The 21741-nt window shown below is 35.2% G+C and overlaps 1 protein-coding gene across 3 annotated transcripts in view; it reads right to left on the reverse strand.

Annotated features, from left to right (window-relative positions):
• Cad89d (cadherin 89D) overlaps positions 1-16525 on the reverse strand; it is a 30475-nt gene extending 13950 nt beyond the window's left edge. For 2 of the 3 annotated variants that reach the window (XM_083051325.1, XM_083051323.1), the window contains exons 1-2: positions 16341-16525; positions 4267-4424 (exon numbers count right to left, since the gene is read on the reverse strand). In XM_083051325.1, the coding sequence (XP_082907451.1) occupies positions 4267-4366 (100 nt within the window). In that variant the 5' untranslated portion in view covers positions 4367-4424; positions 16341-16525. Of the gene's footprint in view, positions 1-4266; positions 4425-8227; positions 8653-16340 lie in introns of those variants that run through there. The other variant, XM_083051324.1, reaches the window with a different exon arrangement.
• Between the last annotated feature and the right edge of the window lie 5216 nt (positions 16526-21741).

The following is a 21741-nucleotide window of genomic DNA, read 5'->3' on the forward strand; positions in this document are numbered from 1 at the left end:
GATCTGGCACACACATATTTCGTCACTATAAAATCCTAGACTTTGCGCCATTGTTGCGTGTACGCGCCGAGTTCACATACAAACGACCAATTATCCAGCATAATCTGGACGCGAGAGTGAAACATCGCTTCCGACTGCGAAAGGGAACAGATCGAGAGACGATAATGGGAACGTTATCTGGCAACGAAGGCGGAAGCTCTCCGATCTTATCTCAAATTTATTCAGAGGGTCTAAGATCGTTCGGTCGATCGGATCAGGGTTTGTGCGGTGCATCGCGCGGATGCATCTTCTCTCCGATGATGAAGATGATATGTATTCGTGATGATTAAATTCACGCGTAGCGTGCCCTTGTTAAGATACATATATTTACAGCTCCCTCGTGCGAATCAAGACTTTTTTATCTTCTTCCGCGTCGTAAAAACGTCGCGCGATGACGATTCGTTTCGAGCATTCGCGAGCTACCAAGCGGACCATCTTCTTATATTCTCATCTAAGTTTTTTCCACGGCTCTGCCGCGTCGGAGCCGGGGCAATCGCGCGATGTAAACACTTCCATGGTCCATATATACTATATATATTGCAGAAATATACAGGGTGAATCAGAACCCAACGTCAAGGGACGACGAGATAAAGAAAAAAATATATATGTGTGTATTTTTTTATTATTCCTTTTTCAAAGTACGTATTGCTTTGTAAATATTTTTTATAATACGTTTACTGTAAACAATATTACGAACGCAATGCTCTTTGTAAAATAATGAATAATAATCGCATCTGTCAATCTGTTCTGTTATTGCGAAGCTGTTTGAAACATCTTTATCCACTTGAGAATATTTCAACGCAATATTTATCAATTTATTAGTATACACTTCCCTGCATAAATATAAGATCTTTTCTGTCTTTAATATCTGAGATAAAGAATATAGACCTCTTTCTTCATACAACCCTAAAGAATATTTCTGTCAAATCATAACCAATTGAAGTGTGTTTATATTTAGATTATCTATTCTTTAAAAAATATGTATATACGTAACAAACCGCATCTTACAGGTCGCTCTTATCTTTTGATACACTGTGTATAATAGGTGCCAGAAAAGCTGGTTTTACGTTAAGATTTCTTGCGTAACCCTATCGCATCCGGATCTCATAAATCTCAATCCACTCGGAGGTAAGTTCGGGCTTGATACATTGTTATTCTGCCCTATTTATGTCGCGACGGGGTTAGCCCCGGCATCATTAATTATCCCGCTTCGAAGCTCGGTCCCCTCTCTCGACAACAAGTACCGATCCGCGTTTTGTTAGCCCTCAATTAGCTTAAGCAGCAACGTGGCCGCAGGTGGCCGGTTGCACTTATCACACGTTAGACTTTCACCTTATCGTGCGGTGAATGTAACTTATGTTGGTCCGAGAAGCGGACGCTCGCTCGTGCGTACATACAACACGCCACTTAAACTTCGCGCTTTTTGTTTTTCTTTTCATCGATTTTACCGCTAGTTTAACGTACTTTCGACGCTTTCTTTCCTTCGCGCGATCGTATCCTTCCGTTACATATTCTACGAATGTCTTTTGTTGAAAAAAAAGTCTGCATTTCAAGTCTCATATTCAAGCCTATTACTCGCACTTGTTTCGATAGATTAAAAAAATCTTCTTAAACCAATCAGGGGACCGAACAATATCCCTTCAGTTCCTACTCTTATTCCGATGCACACATGCAGAATAAAAATTCATATTGATCTTGTGCAGAAAATAATAAACAAGCAAGGCAAAAAAATTAATTAAGAATACGGAAATTAAAAATGTTAAGAACAGTGATATGAGAAATACAAGTAGAGAAAAATGCAACGATTCGATTGCGCTCGATAACGTACTGTCGCATCAGACGCGCATCGGTTGCGCCTTAATTAGTAATTTACTTACGTGGCGGAACTAATTGAAAAATTCACATCTAATTATCATCGACGTTATAAACGCGGTTAAAAATAGCTTTACACTTTCTAACCATCTCAAGGAAACGCCAATCGAAGCGTTTTCTTGCGAGGTGCGAATGTGCAACGGTCGCTCTTCTACTATTAGTCGTGTCGCTTTCTGATTATTCACGTTTGCTGACAGATTACGCGGGTAATGTGCCGAAACCCTGAACAATGCAAAACTCCAAGAGATTTAATCGAGCAGAGATTCGCTTAAGGAGAAAATCATTTTGAATTGCTACAAACATTTAAGTCACATGCGAAGCTCATAAACTTCTCATTAATAATACTAATATGAAAAGAAATCATATTTAAATCGCCGACTCTTTACACAAAAAATATACTAAAATAGAATTATTTTTTAGATATCGCACCTTTAATCTCATCTAGCCGCTGTTACATTGCTTGATGGATAAAATTAATCAACGCCAGCGTAATCGACTACTTCATTTCTAATAAACCTTTTTAATTGCGTGATCGATGCGATAGTATTTATCCCGCGCAATAATTCTCTACATGCTCGCAGCCAGTATTAAATCTCCCGAAGCTTTACTTCCTAGATCTGAGTAAGAGAGAAAATGTGGAAGGATTATGGACATGTTTTAAAGAAATCACACTCCGCGGAAATCGCATCTCTTTCTCTCTGTCTCTCTCTCTCTGTCTCTCGTTCTATCTTTATCTCTCACGTCTGTTTCTCGAGAGAGGCGAGAGGAGAATTACTTTTGAAAGGCGAGCGGGCCAAGAAAATCGCGAGCTCTCGACACATCCCTATCCAAACGGACGTTATATGCCGTATGCGACAATGGCTACGCTTTCCTGTGTACACATGATGATATCCACACATACACATGCACACATACACATACGCGCACGCGTGTCGTCGCATTTACAGAGATAAGCTCGCTCCTTTTTGAAGCTTTGACAAAAGTGGGCCAAGGTCGGCCGACTTTTTGCGCATTTGTCCGTAGTTTCTTCAGCTTGGCCCGATGCTATAAACTTGAGAAATGTGCCTTCCCGTCTATTCGCGCGAGCGATCGTAATCATGCGATTAACTAAATATCTGATCTTGATATTTCAACAATAAGTTGACATCAATAAAGTTGCACACTGCTGATGAAACGATAAATCTTTGGTCACGAAGTAAATTATATACGGGAAATACTTTGTCAACCTCACCGCCACCAGCATCACTGGATGACAAGAGTGTGTGACAGATGACCGTTCGCTGCGAGCGAAGTTTACGAGCCGCGAAAATGCACGTTGTGATTCATGCAAGCAGCTTAATCAATTAAATGCATCCAATATACATATATATTTGAACCTAACGAGATTTTTGACGACGAGAAAAGTCTCGCCTTGTGAGAAAATTCATTAACGCGAGCGCGGACCGCCTACAAATTGATGTAGACACCCGGCCGCGATCTCACGATCTAAAATGGTAACGATGGGAATTAACAGCCCATCTCCGGCAGCTTCTTCGCTCATACGTATATTCGTGTGCTGGTGCAAAATAGGATATACATACAAGGTACGCGAGCATTGTTACCAGCGACAATGCAGATTGCACGAGAGAGTACGTTGCTCAGGCTGCTCTATATAGAGACTAATTAGACTTTAGTTCAAATCGCTCGAATTATCTTTCAATTGGCGTAGATGGGTCGAAAAGGCGTAGACTTCTCTCTTTCATATTAATAGTTCATAAATAATAATAATAATCGCTAACAATAGAAAAAGTAGGACTCTAATAAATTTATCTATTCGGATTCCTCGGAAGAATGTTAAATATTCATTAATAATTTTTATAGAGTAAATTTTCGCACGCAAACAAATTTATTATGAAACATTTACATTAACAATTTTTATAGATTAATTGGTCAAATTAATCAAAATAGAAAAGGCAACTTTTTCAACCTAATGCTCTAAATAAACGAAATATATGTCTGACATGACAATTATATAGTGTTTTATTGGATAAATATTTATAAATCTAGAATTAATATTCGTATATCAATCTATTTCTAAACTCTATCTAGCTTAATAGTTTACTTTTCGATCTTTACTCAGACTTTAGGTTCAACTGAATAAACCGTGGTAATAAGAGGGAAAGAGTTAACGTTCGGTTTGGGAAACGTATTGAAAGGTTTATTTTTTCGCGTCCTTAAACAGACACGGCTTATTTTTCTATCGGCGATTCGATCTCCCGGAGGATAGTTTTTAAACTTGCCGTATGGATCAGAAGGATAACAATTACAGAAATCCAGGTGAGAGAGCGCGTGCACGCACACACCTGTATCACGTACCTGTTATATACTGAACTCGAACGAAGAGCATCAGCAAAATCGTCGTAATCAGCCGGGAATGCGGCCGAGAAAAGGTGTACGTCCACCTTGGTCGCGACATTTTTGGTTCCCTCTACTTCCGCCGCGTCAGTATCACGCCGTCGTATCCTCGTACATTCCTGAAATTAATCACCGTGAGTCGACGTCTATCTGGCGTGAGCAGGCCTAGCCGACGAGCGCAGAACCGTGACGACGCATCTTCGCAGGTTGCACTCGTTGCAAGGTGCAGCGTACGTACGTACATAGGTAACCAGCCGCGTCGTAAAAGTAAAGTGCGCGTTTTCGTTCGCGCTTCTCGCGATCGAGGGAAAAAAAAATAATCGCGCCTGTTCTCCGATATACACGGGAAAGGTTTATTTACCCCGGGAGGTTTAATCTTCCATACGTTGTGCGAAAAGCGACTTCGGACTTTTGCAATCGAGATTCCAAACTCTCACTGCTAAATGCGCATCGCGAGTTTTGAAATTGCGTTGCATACATCGTTTCTCATTATATCGGAAAAGAAATTTTTCATGTATTCTCAGTTATATTGAATGAACTTGTATGCGCGAAACAATATCTCTTGTTTAAGATCGAAAGTGAATTTCTACGCGCAGATATGTGAAAAGAAATGTTCTTTTTTATCCGCTTTTTTCATAAAGTTATTACAGGATGTCTTCACTTTCATTTTGTATTACATTCTTTTTTATTGTAATAAGATTCTTTAATCAATTTAGAGTCCGTTTTTTCCTGCAGTGAATGATTCGATTCGAACCAATCAGTGAAAATAATCTTCTCTATATAGACAGAATAATTTAAATAATAGAAGATTTTAAAATACTCAAATAACTTATTAAAATTGTTTATCTTACTAGGTAATAATTTAATTAAATTTTTTGAATAAATTTACATACTTGATATTTTTTTTAAATAATTCAAAAGACCGATTTAATATACATTTACATTTTTAATATTTATAAATTATATATTTATAATTAAATACGTATATAAAAAATTATATAATATATAACATGCATAAAATATTAATAAAAGTTGTACACTTAGATAGGTAAATTGATAGAGCTCTACTTCAGATCCCTGAAACTGAGTGAGTGTCTAAAATTCGGAGCAAAAATGTCATCAATCAATCTTCATTTAGTCTTATGAAATAGCAAAAAAGATATTATCCTTGCAAAATAATGCACCAATTTCACACTATTCGATCCGGACACTAGTCGTCCATTGCCGTAGAAAGAAGCTCGCGTGTGCGCGCATAGTACGTGAAGAAAAAAACATGGCGACAAATCGACGCGAAGATCTATGCCGAGGTTCTTGCATATACCGGCGATTTCACTTTCGATGAAACAAACGACCGTAACTCGAACAAATTGACGTTACGCGATTTGTGCCTGCCTGATCAATTTGATATTTTCCGAGAGAAGAAATATACCTTTCTTCGGATTGTTTTTATTTGCACTCGCGCGTATCTCTCCTAGGAAACAAATCTACATTTATATTAAATTGAGATTGTTCCTTATAAAAAGAACCTCTCATGCAAGATTCAGAATGGAGAAACCCCACCGATTACAAATATTTTTCTTCATCACGCACTCTTATATTCTATATATTCTTCATTCTGTCTTTGCCGGATAAAACTTTCGCTCCGTTTCGCGCATCGCGTTTCACGAACAAATGTCATTTATCTCGGCCTGATGCGGGTCGCGTATGCGTGCCACGCATCATCGATTGTACACTATTAAAATTCCGAAATAATCTGCCGTAAAATACATCTTTTTTTAAAAAATCTTGTAAAAAAGACGCATGAAAATAATAAAATGTAATGAATAATAGAGAACACACGCACATAAGACAATTAAGAATATTATGCTCTCTACAGACCTATATTTAAATATTTAAATACTCACTGTGTGTAAAAAACACTTTTAAAAGTCTTTTGCTTTGAAAAATATTTTCAAACCCATGCTGCTTAGATGAAGCAGTATAAATTTTGAAAAATCGTATATTCTTATTTTTTTATTAATTAAAATGGCATTTATATAAACAAAGAAAAAAATTAAACTATTTTTTAATAAAAATTAAAAGTATGTCCTGTATGTGCGAGATTGATAAGATAAATCAGATAAATTATTATCGAAAATAGATAAAAAATATATACAATATTGATATAAATCAAATGTGTCGAAACATATTGTGGGATATCAAGATAAATGATTTCTCATAAATCGAATTTAAATTAGTCGAAAGGAGAGAAAACTACATTTTTCAGCCTATATCTTTTTGATTATTCTCAATTAAATATTCAATTGAATTTTTCTGTTTTTTATAAGAGAGAGAGATTGCGATATTCAAGACATCGTCCATTATTCAGCTTACAAGGTAAAGATAAGTATATGTTGTCTTTTAGAAGATTTCAATAGACAAAACTTTCGCTCGCGATTATTCGCGAGTGTCGCGTTTCGCAAATATATAAAATAATTCTGCTCCTCACAACGTTTATCTCTTCGGCGAGAAAATGTTGAGCGGTGATAAAATGATGGTGAGTAGCGCATTTATAGATAACCTTAAGAGAGAGAGAGAAGCAGCCAGCGTTTATTGATTCGTGGAATAATAAAAATCAGCCGTTTGGAGCACGGATAGTCGATGTAGGAGCTGAAAATGCGCTGCGTAGGTGTCTGGGATTCCAAATGACGGAGTCAAGTGCGCTCTCGGATCTAATCGGCCCTAAAAACGCGAGCATACCGAGCGAGGAATGTCCTTTCGAGCGAACATATTTCTTCCTCGAGAATTCTGATGACCTGTGTAATATCGATATACTTCCTATATGCGCAAGAGAACAGGAGGAATCAGGAAAACTTTCGCTATTACGTGTTTCGCGAGCCAACGGTAGCTGTCACGCTCGGACGAGGTTTCCAGGCATCATCGAACCGATAGAAAAATAGACCTACACATGGTCTAACTGACCATTCACCGCGAGACCTAATACTGTATTTTTTATAACTTTAATCCCGCACGAGCGGATTCATTATCGAAGGGAGAAGAAAGGAAATAAGTGATTATCCTGATGACAAGGGACAAACGACATTGATGGCAAGCGGTGATTTCTTACTAGTTAAACGTTAATTGGGTTGCGCACTTTTATACGCCATTCGAACGTAAATGTTGTAAAAGATCTTTCGATAAAAATTTTAGAGTTTACGAAATATCTGAAGTATTATATGCATTATTATGAAATATTATATTATATGCTGATAAAATATTTAAGTAAATTTAAGTCGTTAGATCTTTTTAAATTTTAAAACTGGATTGGAAAATTTTATAATGCAAAGTGATCTGATTTACTTCTTTAAAAACTTGAAAAAATTAATGGAAATTTTTATCAACAATTCGATTAACTTTCTCAAGTCTTTAAAAAAGACGAGTCAAACCACTATTTCATTGAATTTTTCGATGAAGATTAGTTGGATCAAATCTTTTAATTAATGAAATTAAAAATATCTCATTACGTAACTTTTATCCAAAAATAATTTATATTCTAATATTTGGAACTAAACTCTTTTAATGCAATATCGAAACAAAAGTTGGGGAGTGTGTTTTGCTTTTTGTATCTAAATAAATGTCCGATTTCCGAACTCGATATCAGTTGCCAGCCGTGTTTTTGTTCGCTAGCGACAAAATGACAAAACTTTCGCTCTAGTTCGTGCCTTCACGAGTGAACGGAATTTGTTGCGGTCGATTGGATGAATGTACGTATCGTCGCTGCACGGCACGATTTTGTCGCGCGATATATCGACCAAGAATCGTATCCGCAAAATTCGAATAGGATTTGACACACTCGGACATGTTTGGTTTTTCGAAAAAATGCCCCAAAAAATCAACCGTTCATCCGAGCTAACCCGATAGTGCACAGTCGTTCTTCACTGACCTTGCAGAGAGCACCAGACGAGAGGAACCGCTCGCACCGGAAACCCAAGGTCTCGCAAGATGCACTCCGAGGACACTCCACGCGACACACTCTCCGACCAAGTGAACTGCCCTCCTTCGCGCGAGGTAATAAAAGAGTGAACGCGAACGACACCGTTTGTCGAACGAAATCTCCTTCGGGATTCCTGCGGATGTAACTCTTTCTCTTCTTTCTTTCTCACTCTCCACCTATGGACACTTTTGCCTTCGCGTTTCACGAGTGACTGGCACTGATTGTGGATATACATGTATGCATTTTACCACTTTCGGTGCACCTTCAATTGTCTCCTTCCCCGCGAAGGAGACCCCTCTCTTGAAATAACGTATCTTGTTTCGCTGTATCAGTTTCAGGTGATTCGTGTACCTAGCACACACCTAATAGGCGCCTCGAACGTACGAGGAAGGAATGGTTAAATGTTCGCCGCAGCTATAGCAATGTACCTAACTACTCTCTTCTAGGTTTATCCCCCTTTCCGAGCGTCCTTTCGCTTTCAGCGGCCACTGACCACCGATACTCAGTTCTCCATGCACTGTGTAGCACCGAACGAGTGCAGCCTTACTTCCTTCACTTCGAGATTCCCTTCGATGCACTCTCGCGGTTCGCATTACAACGGCAGCATGACTTTAGATCTTGGAGCGTTTAAGAGGTTGAAGGCGTGGTGCATTATTGTGACATACGTGTCAAGTTCATGGTCTTTCGCTTGTTTAAAATTAAGATTAATTACATCGCGTATTTCTTGGATAAAAATAAAAGCAAATTAATTTCTCGACCTAAATTGCGTGTATGTGTATTTATGCGTAATCTTCAAAATAATTTTTTTTCTCATTATTCTAAAATAGAAATCAATAATTATAAAAATTCCATGTTAAATAATTAAATATTTAATATTTCTATTTAATATTTAATATATGTATATATTATATACTGGTTAAAAGAATTAATTGTATCAAATTGTAAAGTGACATTTTTAAGGCTTTTTTTTATTTCTATTCTGATTAGAATGTAATGTTTTAAGTTGCATTTGATCAACTGCTTCAATGTTAACAAATCGATCGATCAGCGCAATCGCGAAAATCCAGATTATAAGAACAGATTTCACCGTGTGGCGGGTCATAAAACTTATCTGCTCGCATAATAATGAGCTTTTTTGCGGCGATAGAACGCCGGTTTCACCATAGATATTTGCATGGCATTATCAAGCGTGCCAAAGCAGAAGAAAGTCTGACCGCGGCACCCCTTCAGTTATTCTAATTTCTGTGTCCGTCGTATTACAGTTAACGATAATCGGTATCAAGAGAGAGGAAGAGAGTAAAAATTGACTTACAAATTAAGAGAGCTTCTCCAATTCGCGGCGGGACAGTTAAACGCCGAGTTCATCGAACGCTTTTGTTTCTTTTACTGCATTTCTGGACCGTCACGCAACTTGTTTGTCGTACGGGGAAAAGTAATAACCATCGGCGCCGTCTCGTCTAAAAGTAACTTTTCCCGTTTTTTCCGCGTCCATCTCGCGTTCCTTGCGCCCCTTCAGTTTTTACGACTTTTGCGAGCCACCGGCTCCGGAGGGCCAAACAGCCAGGATGGAAAAATTATTGGAATTGTCGGTTACACATAAATATACGGAATATCACCGAGTGATCCAAACTTTACAAAACGCAGCCGTAAAAGAGCGAAAGAGAATATTTATCGTCGGGAGCGATCGTCGAGAACAAAATTATGGATATATTAGGAATTAATCGCTTGCAAATACTATAGTATCGCAGTTGACTTGATGTGCAACGACTATTTGTCATTATATGAGTGATGTAACTGACGTCCGTTTTACTTTCGAAAGCGCAAACGTATCGTGATTGTACGGTACGTTTATTATTCGAGTGTATTATGCATTAAGAGAGCTTTCCATATTTTTCTCTGTCTCGAGAGAGAAAGATTCGCGGAGAAGAGACGCCAAATGTTGGGAGCGCCATCGTATTTTCCGTCTCGACCTTGTCCCGGTTTACGATAAAGCAATTCCTAATGACTTAGGACTTAGGCCGACGCGAAAGCGATTGTTTTACAACTATCGGAATAATCGATATCCCGCTGCTGCATCGCATTGTACCGCATCGGTTTGTGCAGACCTTAGACCTCGGAATAAGACTGCGGCGGACAGGCTGCAAACGAGCCAGTATTTAAGAGAATCCGGTCTCGTGCCAAAGGGGCTACAAGTCGTCGCAAGTGTTCCAGATGCGAGAGAGCTTTAACTATATATGAAAACGTCCCTCGGATTCCTGCCATTTTTTTATCTACCTCGATCAATGCGAGATTTTTTTTCTTAACAAGAATAGTAAATATCCAATCGAGTCTTCTGAAGTTAAAAGAATAATCGATGGAAATTTAATTACAGATGTGACAAGAAACCTTATTCTTCATTTAATAATAATTTCGAATGGGTTTACTTTGCGAAATTCACAATATTTGATGAGAACAAAAATATTTAATTGCAGAAATATTTGTTCGTCACATAAATAATGCAAAAGTTTCGATAATTAAGTAATTTTTATTTGAAATTACTTTTTAATTGTATATTTCATATTTAATTTAATGTTTAACTTATTTAAAAAAATCTTATTACAAATTTAATCATTTTCTTTCTAAATATTTAATAATATCATCGAGATAAAAATTTTAATGATGAAAAAATTATTTTACTCTACCGCTTAATTTTTTTACAAAACCGCTATTTATGAATATACATATGCACATGTATATATTTATATGTACATATATGTATGTATATATTTTTACGAATTCGTGTTCAAAATCATTATTCGTGAATGCATTTCGCTGCTGGTTCTCCGAAATACGTGAAAGGCGGAGGCATCATTGCACGCACGAAGCGGAAATATTATTCCTCTTTCTTTCGCGATAAATCGCGAACTATCTGCCATGCCAGACAATGTCGGTCATCGACGCCTTTCTCGAACGACGACGTTTCGCGCACTTTAAAATCAATCGAAAGCCTGGAGGAAAGTGCCTCGCGTTGATCCGCGTCAATTTTTCACTCCGCCTTTCTTGACAAAACGGAACTTTCTTCTCTCTCTCCTTATAAAGTTCAAGGGGACGCTCTCTCCGTTCGTCGCGCATCAAGACGAATCAAGGAAGTATTATCCGTCGCGGCTGATTACACCCCATTCCGAAATGACGATGGTATCCAAGGACGACACAACGCGCCGCCATTCGAAAATGAAACGTACGGGCGAGAGAAGAGGCACAAAAGCAATTTATTCTTTTTCCACTTTAACTCACATTTGATCCGACGCGACGCTTCAATAAATTGTTATCATCGCGGAGGATAAGCGATCGGCAATATTGTTCTGTGTCCGATTATATAACCGTTTCGTGAAGAGCAAGACTAGATCCGGAAGCAACGAATTGTCCGTTCGATGGAAAGCGAAATAAAAAAAGTCACATTTAAAAAACTCTTTTTTTTTTTAAGAAATTAAGACTTAAAAATAAAAGGATGAATAGTATTATTTTGTGTCCTGAGTTATTTTTCTTAAAAATGATCTTAAAATTATCTAGATGAAACTTCTTTGTACAATCTCAGCTTTCATTTAGATGAATTTAAAAGATCATCTTCATTTTCTTTAAGATACATTTACATATATTTTCCATTTTCATGTAAATGATTTTGAAATTATCTAAGCGGAACGTATTTAATTCTTATATGCTCCTGTGTAACAAATTTGAATTGAGAAGAATATAATTATAATCTCGGTTTCTGATATGCTTAAGAAAAAGTAAAAAAAATACATAACGCAATTTCGTTTTATTTTACATTATTATATATTACTTTATCACATCCTGACATTATCAACATTCTAATGCAGACACACCCGCAAGACACGGATTACGCGAAGAACTCGTTTCAAAGAGGACACAAAATAAAGAAACAAACTTCAATCACTAATCTCTTCCAAATAAACTCTAACATCGATCAACAGATGTCTACAATAAAATCTGACTCTCTATCTTACGGTACTTGGCGAAGTTGTGCGATGTTCTAGTCCGTTTAGCTTCTTGAAATTTTGAAATAGCGACTAGATTTCATTCCAGAGATTCGTCCAACGCGTTAGATTCCAGAATTGTTTCTGGGTCCGATTTTACGATTTTACGTTCTTTATACGACATTCGGGAATATATTGTACGGGAAGACGCAAGAGCGAGCAGACGAATGAGAAACTACTAAAGAGCACTGGACCATGATAGAGTGGACCGCGATGTTGGACCGTCAAGCTTGAGTGATCATCGGCGCACAAGAGATGATACGCTCGAGCGGATCATCGCTTCGACACAGTAATGAAGGATTTCGCCGGGTTTAGCGGGACAAAGATGCGCTCGATTCGGTAGGCATCATCCGAATAGCGTCTTGAGCATCGCGAGAAATAAGCGGGTATCGTAAATCTATCATCAAACTCGCTTGTTAACCGATGATCAACTCGATCTGATTTCTCACTCGACGCGAACAGAATCGCCGATGAATCAAGCACTCGCGCATTTTGCGTGTAACATTACTTCAATTATTATATCGTACACCAAAGATCATTTGTATATAAATAACATATTGTTTTCTTTATTTATTTTAATTGATGAATTAAGCATGATGAGGCATCGTGCATAATTTTGCTTGATTTAAAATATTGTCAAAAATTTTTCCTGTGTGTGACACTTATTAACAAAAACTAAATCTCCTAAATAATGTAAAAAAAATTAATATAATTTTTTTAATATTTTAGGTGAAATTAAATAAATAATTTTTAAAATATTAAAAATATAAACCAAAAATGAAATAAAGAAGCCTATATATTAATAATTGGTAAAGAAAAGATATTTGTATAAAATTAGAATATTATATGTACCTACATCTATTACAATATAATAAATATATAAAATTAATGAAAATATATATCAATGATATATCATGTAAAACCCTTACACCCTTGACCTTTAATAAAAATTTCTGAATATTTAAAAATCCTACAAGTCGCACTTTTGTTTCTATGAATACTAACGAAATTGCACGCACGTGCGTTTCGCGAGGAGAATGTCGCGAGAAAGCGAAATATACTCGCTATGCACATATTCGCGAGAGCTAGAATGAAATATAAACCGATCAAGACCACAAGTTCCATCAGTGTCCGGCCGATCGCAATAGAATTATGCAATTAGTGACGAAAAATTCGATTAAAATTGCAATTGGAGAGAATAGCGTTGACTCTTGAGAGTCAATGCTTATTTGCAATATATAGTGTCGGTAGTCATTTCAATATTGTTAACATTACTGTAATTGACAAGATTCTCTCATATACTCATATACTCAATATCTCGATTACCATTAAATCGATATTGAAGCATTTAAATATTACAATATAGTTTATTGCTGTTTATATTATATACTAGTCTTTCTTTTTAATATTATATATATATTTATTTATTTATTTATTATCTCTGAATTGTAATACTTAAAATTTTGAGATTAACCAATTAATATTTACATCTTCTCTGAATGATTCAGTGCTTGCTGAATCGCTTGCATAATTCGCTTATGATATTCTTGACACGCGTTAGCGGCACATATCTCGATATATGCGCAGAATTCCGAGCTTTCAAGCGGATATCAATAATTGGCATGTATTGCGACGTCTTAGAGAGATTGACCGCGTGGCTTAGTAATTACGTCGGTCGCACTAGTCAGTAGTACCGTAATAAGTCTTTCGTCAAGAGATATATTGTTATGGTGCGCAAAAGTTTCAAGATAAACATATGCCGCATCTTCAAGTTTCCAACAAGATATTATTATATATTACACTTCCTGCAAGTCTTATATTCAACAAACGTTTAAAATAATGCTATATATTTAACGTATTTGAATAATGTTCATATTTATATTCACGAAAAGCTTATGTGATTATTTATAACATAATAAATGTTTTAATTAAATACGATAAAAATCAAGTATATATATATATATATATATATATATATATATATATATATATATTATCAAGTGCATAATGTTACATATATATAAATATTGCATTAAAAAAAAAATAAGAAAAAGAATCACTACTTATTCCTTATATTTTTTTTTCACATTTGACATGATTTCGGCCTTAGGAATGTTTTATTACGTCATGATTTTGAAAAATGCGAAGTTAAAAACTATTTTTAATACAATTTATCATGCTACAGCTGTGGTATGTGACGTGCTAGAAAAGTTTTATTTTACGTTTATACAGTTAAGCATATCGTAAAAAGTTTTAACAATTTTTTTCGGAAAAGTATATTTCATAAAAATGTATTATACGAGAGAAAGAGAGAGATACATCTCTGAATTGCCGCACGCGAGAACTGTTCGAAAGCAGGTTACGGGGCTAGTAGTTGGCGATGAACAAAGTAAACAAAAAAAAAGGTAGAAGAATAAAATGGAATCCTTATTCCGCGGGCGATAAAGCCTCGAGCGTGAAAGACGTCGCTTGAATTTCAACTCGGCGGACTATCCACGCTCGTTCCGTTTATAAACAGCCGCGAGGTGGAGTGGACCGAAAATGCGGGTCAGCGAATGTTCCCGTTTCGCGAAATTTTTTTAGATCGAGAAAACGGCGAGGTCAAGGTTCGCGCCACTCCCAAAAAAATCAAGATATCCGTAAAGACAGAGGATACTTCAAAATTTGTATCATCGCAGCAATCAGCAAGATGAAATTAACAAATTATAAAATTAAACAAATTGACATTTCTACACGTAAAAAATAATGTAGGAAGGCTACATTTTACGGTATAAATCTGTATAATTTTATATAGAATATCCAATAAAAAAATTGTGATACAAGCACTGAGATAATCCCTCGTGAAGAGGCGAGTAAAACTATCGAACAAGATTTTTCCATTAGTTGCACTGCTTTCGGAAAAAAATGATTCTGTGTATATATGATAAAAAAAAATAATACAATAATCTCAACAAAAGATAAAATCTTTTTCAAATTCAAGGAAATATTAATTGTTTCTCGTAATTTTTTTATGCTGAAAATAATTTCTGTCTCCAAAATACTCTATCACTTAACGTAATTTTAAATTTCAAAATTGAGTTCTAGTCTATCACATTTTTTAATTGTTTATCTAAACATATAAGAACTATATTTAGACCGTTGAATATAAATATAATGTTAAAAATGTTTAACATAAATCAATATGACGGGTACCAAAATAAATATTTTTTTAGTATCCTTGCAAATAGCGTACAGATTTTTCAAATTTCCAATTACAAAACTCACGTTAAAAATTGCTGGATCCCGATATGACGATTATAATATTAAATAAGTTATAATTACAATTTTCTTGCCGTGTAATAAACCCAACACTTGGATCATGAGAAAATCTTATTATAACTTTCATCTTCTCGACAAATTTCTTTTAAGTGTTGAAATTTTTAATAATATACGTAAGTTTGGATATAAAACAAAACTTTTTTACTATGTTATATATCCTTATAATATGACGAATTACATTAAAAAAATAACTTTTCAATTAGCTTTATATTTTTCAAAATTGTCCAACATAATTTTACAAAATTATTTTCTTAGAATATTTTCAAATAAATTTTTTTAGATAATATTATAGAACATATAAGCATATTTCAACATGATTACATCTTTCCATAATAATCACATGTTTCCATAATGAAATATATTTCCATAGTGATCACATAATTTCATACAACGCATGTGCCTTGAACATGCAACACTTGAAAAAAATATTAATTGTACATCTAACTCATCATATTAAATAAGCAATTATGTAAAATCTTTTTCTATAAAAATAAACAAATAATATACGTATGTATAGGATGTAAAAAATTATCTGCAAGAATTTTTAATAATTATCTCTCTTTCTCTTTTTTCTCCTTTTTTCTCTTTTCTCTTAAATTGCGAGGCACGTTGAGTTTCATGTATCTTTATCCTTACCGCGAGCGAGACCGAGACAAATATCGAAATACTCGAGCTGAAGACAAACGTCATGACGAATGGACTTGGCTTACCGGTAATGCGTATCCACCGATGCGATATCCCAGACATGTTCCACGGTCGTCCCTCACCGGTATTGCGAACGATCGGGAATGCGCCGCGCGATTCGCGATTCACCGGGAGAGTTGAATGCACTCGGACTCTCTTCTCGCTCTCAGCTCCAATCGCTTCTACCGTACCGCTTCTTGTCAAGCCGACGGCCGACCGTACACTGGGCCGACTGTACTTACCTGCGCTCACCTGGCTAGCGTATCCTGCTAGCGGGCAGATGAGAGGATTCCCATTCCTTCCGGGTTCTGCGCGATCGCTCGGCTCTTCTTTCCCCTCGATTGTTTCGCTCGTCACTCATCATTCGGCTTGTCATGCTTTAACACTTAGTAGTAAGTCATCTGGCGGTCTTTATAGCTGATTCTCGCAGGTGTAACAGTTTATCTCGAGTACTTTTACGTATTCGACTCTTCTGCTCCTCTATATGTATAATCGAGCGGTGAGTGACTTAAATCTCTATTAAAGTAAAATCTAATATTGACTCAGGAACGGGATTTTGCGTTACCAATTATTTTCTCGCAAAAATTAATTTTGTCAAAAAGAAAGAAAAACTTTATATTTATTCGAGTAAATTATTCAAAACTTGACATTTTCGTCGAGGAAAAAATCGTTTTCAACTCGACCGAAGAATGTAAAAAAGGGATACTATTTCGAGATATCCTGTATAAAGCAAATCTATTTGCCAGGTACAAACTTGTACGTTACAGACGTGATCAAGCGAGATAAAATCATTCATATCAAAAATCACTATCAAATTAAAAGTGGAGATTGTTCCCTATCACACCACATTGACGTAAATGTCCAAAGTAACCGGGCGAAAGGGAACTATAGTCGTATCTTTTTACAAGCAAAAGGATAAGAAAAGCGAGAAAACGCACACGCATGACGAGGCACGGCGACTAGTTCTGTCAGAGCGATATGCAAAAATCAAACGAACGTGTTACGTTTTCGATACACACACATATTGTATGTATAGCGGCTCGGAAAACGGGTTCACATAAACTACGAAACACGCCGTCCTTGCACGCATTTTCATGCAAAACACGTAACCGCATACCAGTAATCAAAGATAGAGCAAGATACGCAAGAAACCGTATTATACGCAAAATTCTAGAGGCTAATAACAAAATTCACGCAAATTCATGCAAAACGGATCGTTTTAACGGTAAATTTCTGTACAGATTGTTTACGCTCGCGAGAAATATTACGAACAAAGTACAGGTCGAACAAAGCTAGCAAGTGTCTTGTCAAATGACAATTCAATATTGTTGCGAAATTTTGTTTTACAATTAATGTCTACATTATATTAATATAATCCGTAGATTTAGCAATTTATCTTCATATCAAAGCAGTTTTCCGAAAATTTAATTTCATCAATACACAAAATCAATTTTTCACTTTTTTTGCAAATAAGGATCAAAACTCGTTCTATTAAATTGATGCGAAAAGTTTGTCATTCTTTTATTATAAATTTAAATGCATCCCCTCTTCAGCGCTTACAAATCGCTAGATTATAATTAATGAATTTGCAATGCAACAATAAAAAACCGGATCAGTTATTTTCTTCATTTGCCGGGTGAAAGTAATGTATCGAAAATCGATCACGACAAGACGAAATGTAGCGAAACACGCGGAATGAATTGACTTAGGAATCTCGCGACTTATTCTCGTCACCTATAGCGTAGAATAACAATGCGACTTTTACGTGGAAACTAGGTTGAAGAAAAAAGAATGTGTGCAAGTTTGAGAGCATCGAGAGAAACAATGCCACGTTGAACTTTTTTTCGCGCGGTGTTTATCTTTCCGAGCTAATTAAGCGAGCTATACCTTCATTTATTAGCTCTGAAGCTTATTAAAGACCATTCGATAAATGTTTGCTGTCTTTTTATATTGATTTTATGATTGGAAGAAATATCAGAAGGAATATCAACTACTAATAACTCATCCAAACACGATTATCAAACCAACATTTGAAAAGAAAATAGTCATATATTTCCTTTTTTTTTTAAATTGTTGTAGATTTTTTAAAAATTTATATACACAGATTTATATGCACAATATGTAGAAAATATAAAATGACTACGAAAAAGTGACTATTCTCTTTAATTTCGAAATCTCTCTCTCTCTCTCTCTCTCTCTCTCCCTCTTTCTTCATTGAAAATTAAAATCAAGACTTAATAAAATCACTAAAAAAACCTTATTTAATATTGATTATATAAAACTAAGATAAAATTAAAATCATTTTAGAATAAAAAATCGATATCATATTTTCAAGATGTTATAATTCTAAAATATTTCTTTAAAAGAAAACAGAAGAGATATTTGGAAGTATATGATATACAAGAAGTTATATAGGGTATCATATTTTGGCAAAATACTGAATGATTGCTTTCACTATTTTTCACTGTTTTAATTCATTGCAAACATTTTCAGAGATATTAAAACAATGATTTAATAAAATGTAAATATATGTTTATACACACATACACGTCTATGCCAAATATAAGGTTAAAAAATGATATTCATAAAATGTGTTATTTACCGTACTAGAACACTACAAAGCGCGCGCTTCGCGCGCGCCATTTATTTCCTTCAATTATACAATATAAGCTGCGGTCGAGAATGTGCTACTAATATGGAACAAAGATAGAATGATGTTTCGAATTATTCGTAGCGCATTCTCGATCCACAGCTTGTACGTTAATTACATATTATACAACAATTATAATATTTATCTTTTCATCTTTTGGTACCATGCAGACACCAGCGTACAAATTTTTTAATATGATAAACATAAAATAAGGATGCGTCGACAGGGTCCGCGTCAAAAAAGTATCAATTTCTAAAATTTTAAGACGAGCCAAAAATTCATCGATTATACATTTTAATACTACATTGATTACAAAATCTTTTGGTACCAAGCAGACACCAGCGTACAAATTTTTTTATATGATAAACATAAAATAAGGATGCGTCGACAGGGTCCGCGTCAAAAAAGTATCAATTTCTAAAATTTTAAAACGAGCCAAAAATTCATCGATTATACATTTTAATAGTACATTGATTACAAAATCTTTTGGTACCAAGCAGACACCAGCGTACAAATTTTTTAATACGATAAACATAAAATAAGGATGCGTCGCACAGGGTCCGCGCCAAAAAAGTATCAATTTCTAATATTTTAAGACGAGCCAAAAATTCATCGATTATACATTTTAATAATACATTGATTACAGAATCATTTGGTACCAAACAGACACCAGCGTACAAATTTTTTCATTTGCTATACATAAATTAAGGATGCGTCGCATAGGGTCAGCGGCATAAATGTATCAATTTCTAATATTTTAAGACGAGCCAAAAATTCATCGATTATACATTTTAATAGTACATTGATTACAGAATCTTTTGGTACCAAGCAGACACCAGCGTACAAACATTTTCATTTGCTATACATAAATTAAGGATGCGTCGCATAGGATCAGCGGCATAAATGTATCGATTTCTAATATTTAAAGACGAGCCAAAAAATCATCGATTATACATTTTAATAGTACATTGATTACAGAATTATTTGGTTCCAAGCAGACACCAGCGTACAAAATTTTTAACTTGATATACATAAAATAAGGTTGCGTCGCATAGGGTCCGCGGTAAAAAAGTATCGATTTCTAATATTTTAAGACGAGCCAAAAATTCATCGATTATACATTTTAATACTACATTGATTACAGAATCTTTTGGTACCATGCAGACACCAGCGTACAAATTTTTTAATTTGATAAACATAAAATAAGGATGCGTCGCACAGGGTCCGCGTCAAAAAAAATCAAGTTCTAATATTTTAAGACGAGCCAAAAATTCATCGATTATACATTTTAATAGTACATTGATTACAGAATCATTTGGTACCAAACAGACACCAGCGTACAAATTTTTTAACTTGATATACATATAATAAGGTTGCGTCGCATGGGGTTAGCGGTAAAAAAGTATTGATTTCTAATATTTTAAGACGAGCCAAAAATTCATCGATTATACATTTTAATAGTACATTGATTACAGAATCTTTTGGTACCAAGCAGACAACAGCGTACAAACTTTTTCATTTGCTATACATAAATTAAGGATGCGTCGCATAGGGTCAGCGGTAAAAAAGTATCGATTTCTAATATTTTGAGACGAGCCAAAAATTCATCGATTATACATTTTAATACTACATTGATTACAGAATCTTTTGGTGCCATGCAGACACCAGCGTACAAATTTTTTAATACGATAAACATATAATAAGGATGCGTCGCACAGGGTCCGCGTCAAAAAAGTATCAATTTCTAATATTTTAAGAAGAGCCAAAAATTAATCGATTATACATTTTAATAGTACATTGATTACAGAATCTTTTGGTACCAAGCAGACACCAGCGTACAAACATTTTCATTTGCTATACATAAATTAAGGATGCGTCGCATAGGGTCAGCGGCATAAATGTATCGATTTCTAATATTTAAAGACGAGCCAAAAATTCATCGATTATACATTTTAATAGTACATTGATTACACAATTATTTGGTACCAAGCAGACACCAGCGTAAAAATTTTTTAACTTGATATTCATAAAATAAGGTTGCATCGCATAGGGTCAGCGGTAAAAAAGGATCGATTTCTAATATTTAAAGACGAGCCAAAAATTCATCGATTATACATTTTAATAGTACATTGATTACAGAATCTTTTGGTACCAAGCAGACAACAGCGTACAAACATTTTCATTTGCTATACATAAATTAAGGATGCGTCGCATAGGATCAGCGGCATAAATGTATCGATTTCTAATATTTAAAGACGAGCCAAAAAATCATCGATTATACATTTTAATAGTACATTGATTACAGAATTATTTGGTTCCAAGCAGACACCAGCGTACAAAATTTTTAACTTGATATACATAAAATAAGGTTGCGTCGCATAGGGTCCGCGGTAAAAAAGTATCGATTTCTAATATTTTAAGACGAGCCAAAAATTCATCGATTATACATTTTAATTGTACATTTATTACAGAATCATTTGGTACCAAACAGACACTAGCGTACAAATTTTTTAACTTGATATTCATAAAATAAGGTTGCGTCGCACAGGGTCCGCGTCAAAAAAGTATCGATTTCTAATATTTTAAGACGAGTCAAAAATTCATCGATTATACATTTTAATAGCACATTGATTACAGAATCTTTTGGTACCAAGCAGACAACAGCGTACAAACTTTTTCATTTGCTATACATAAATTAAGGATGCGTCGCATAGGGTCAGCGGTAAAAAAGTATCGATTTCTAATATTTTGAGACGAGCCAAAAATTCATCGATTAT

This window comes from Prenolepis imparis, unplaced genomic scaffold (assembly GCF_030444845.1).
Source record: "Prenolepis imparis isolate NDT839.2.m4 unplaced genomic scaffold, iyPreImpa1.0 SCAF_12, whole genome shotgun sequence".
In the NCBI taxonomy this organism is placed as follows: domain Eukaryota; kingdom Metazoa; phylum Arthropoda; class Insecta; order Hymenoptera; family Formicidae; genus Prenolepis; species Prenolepis imparis.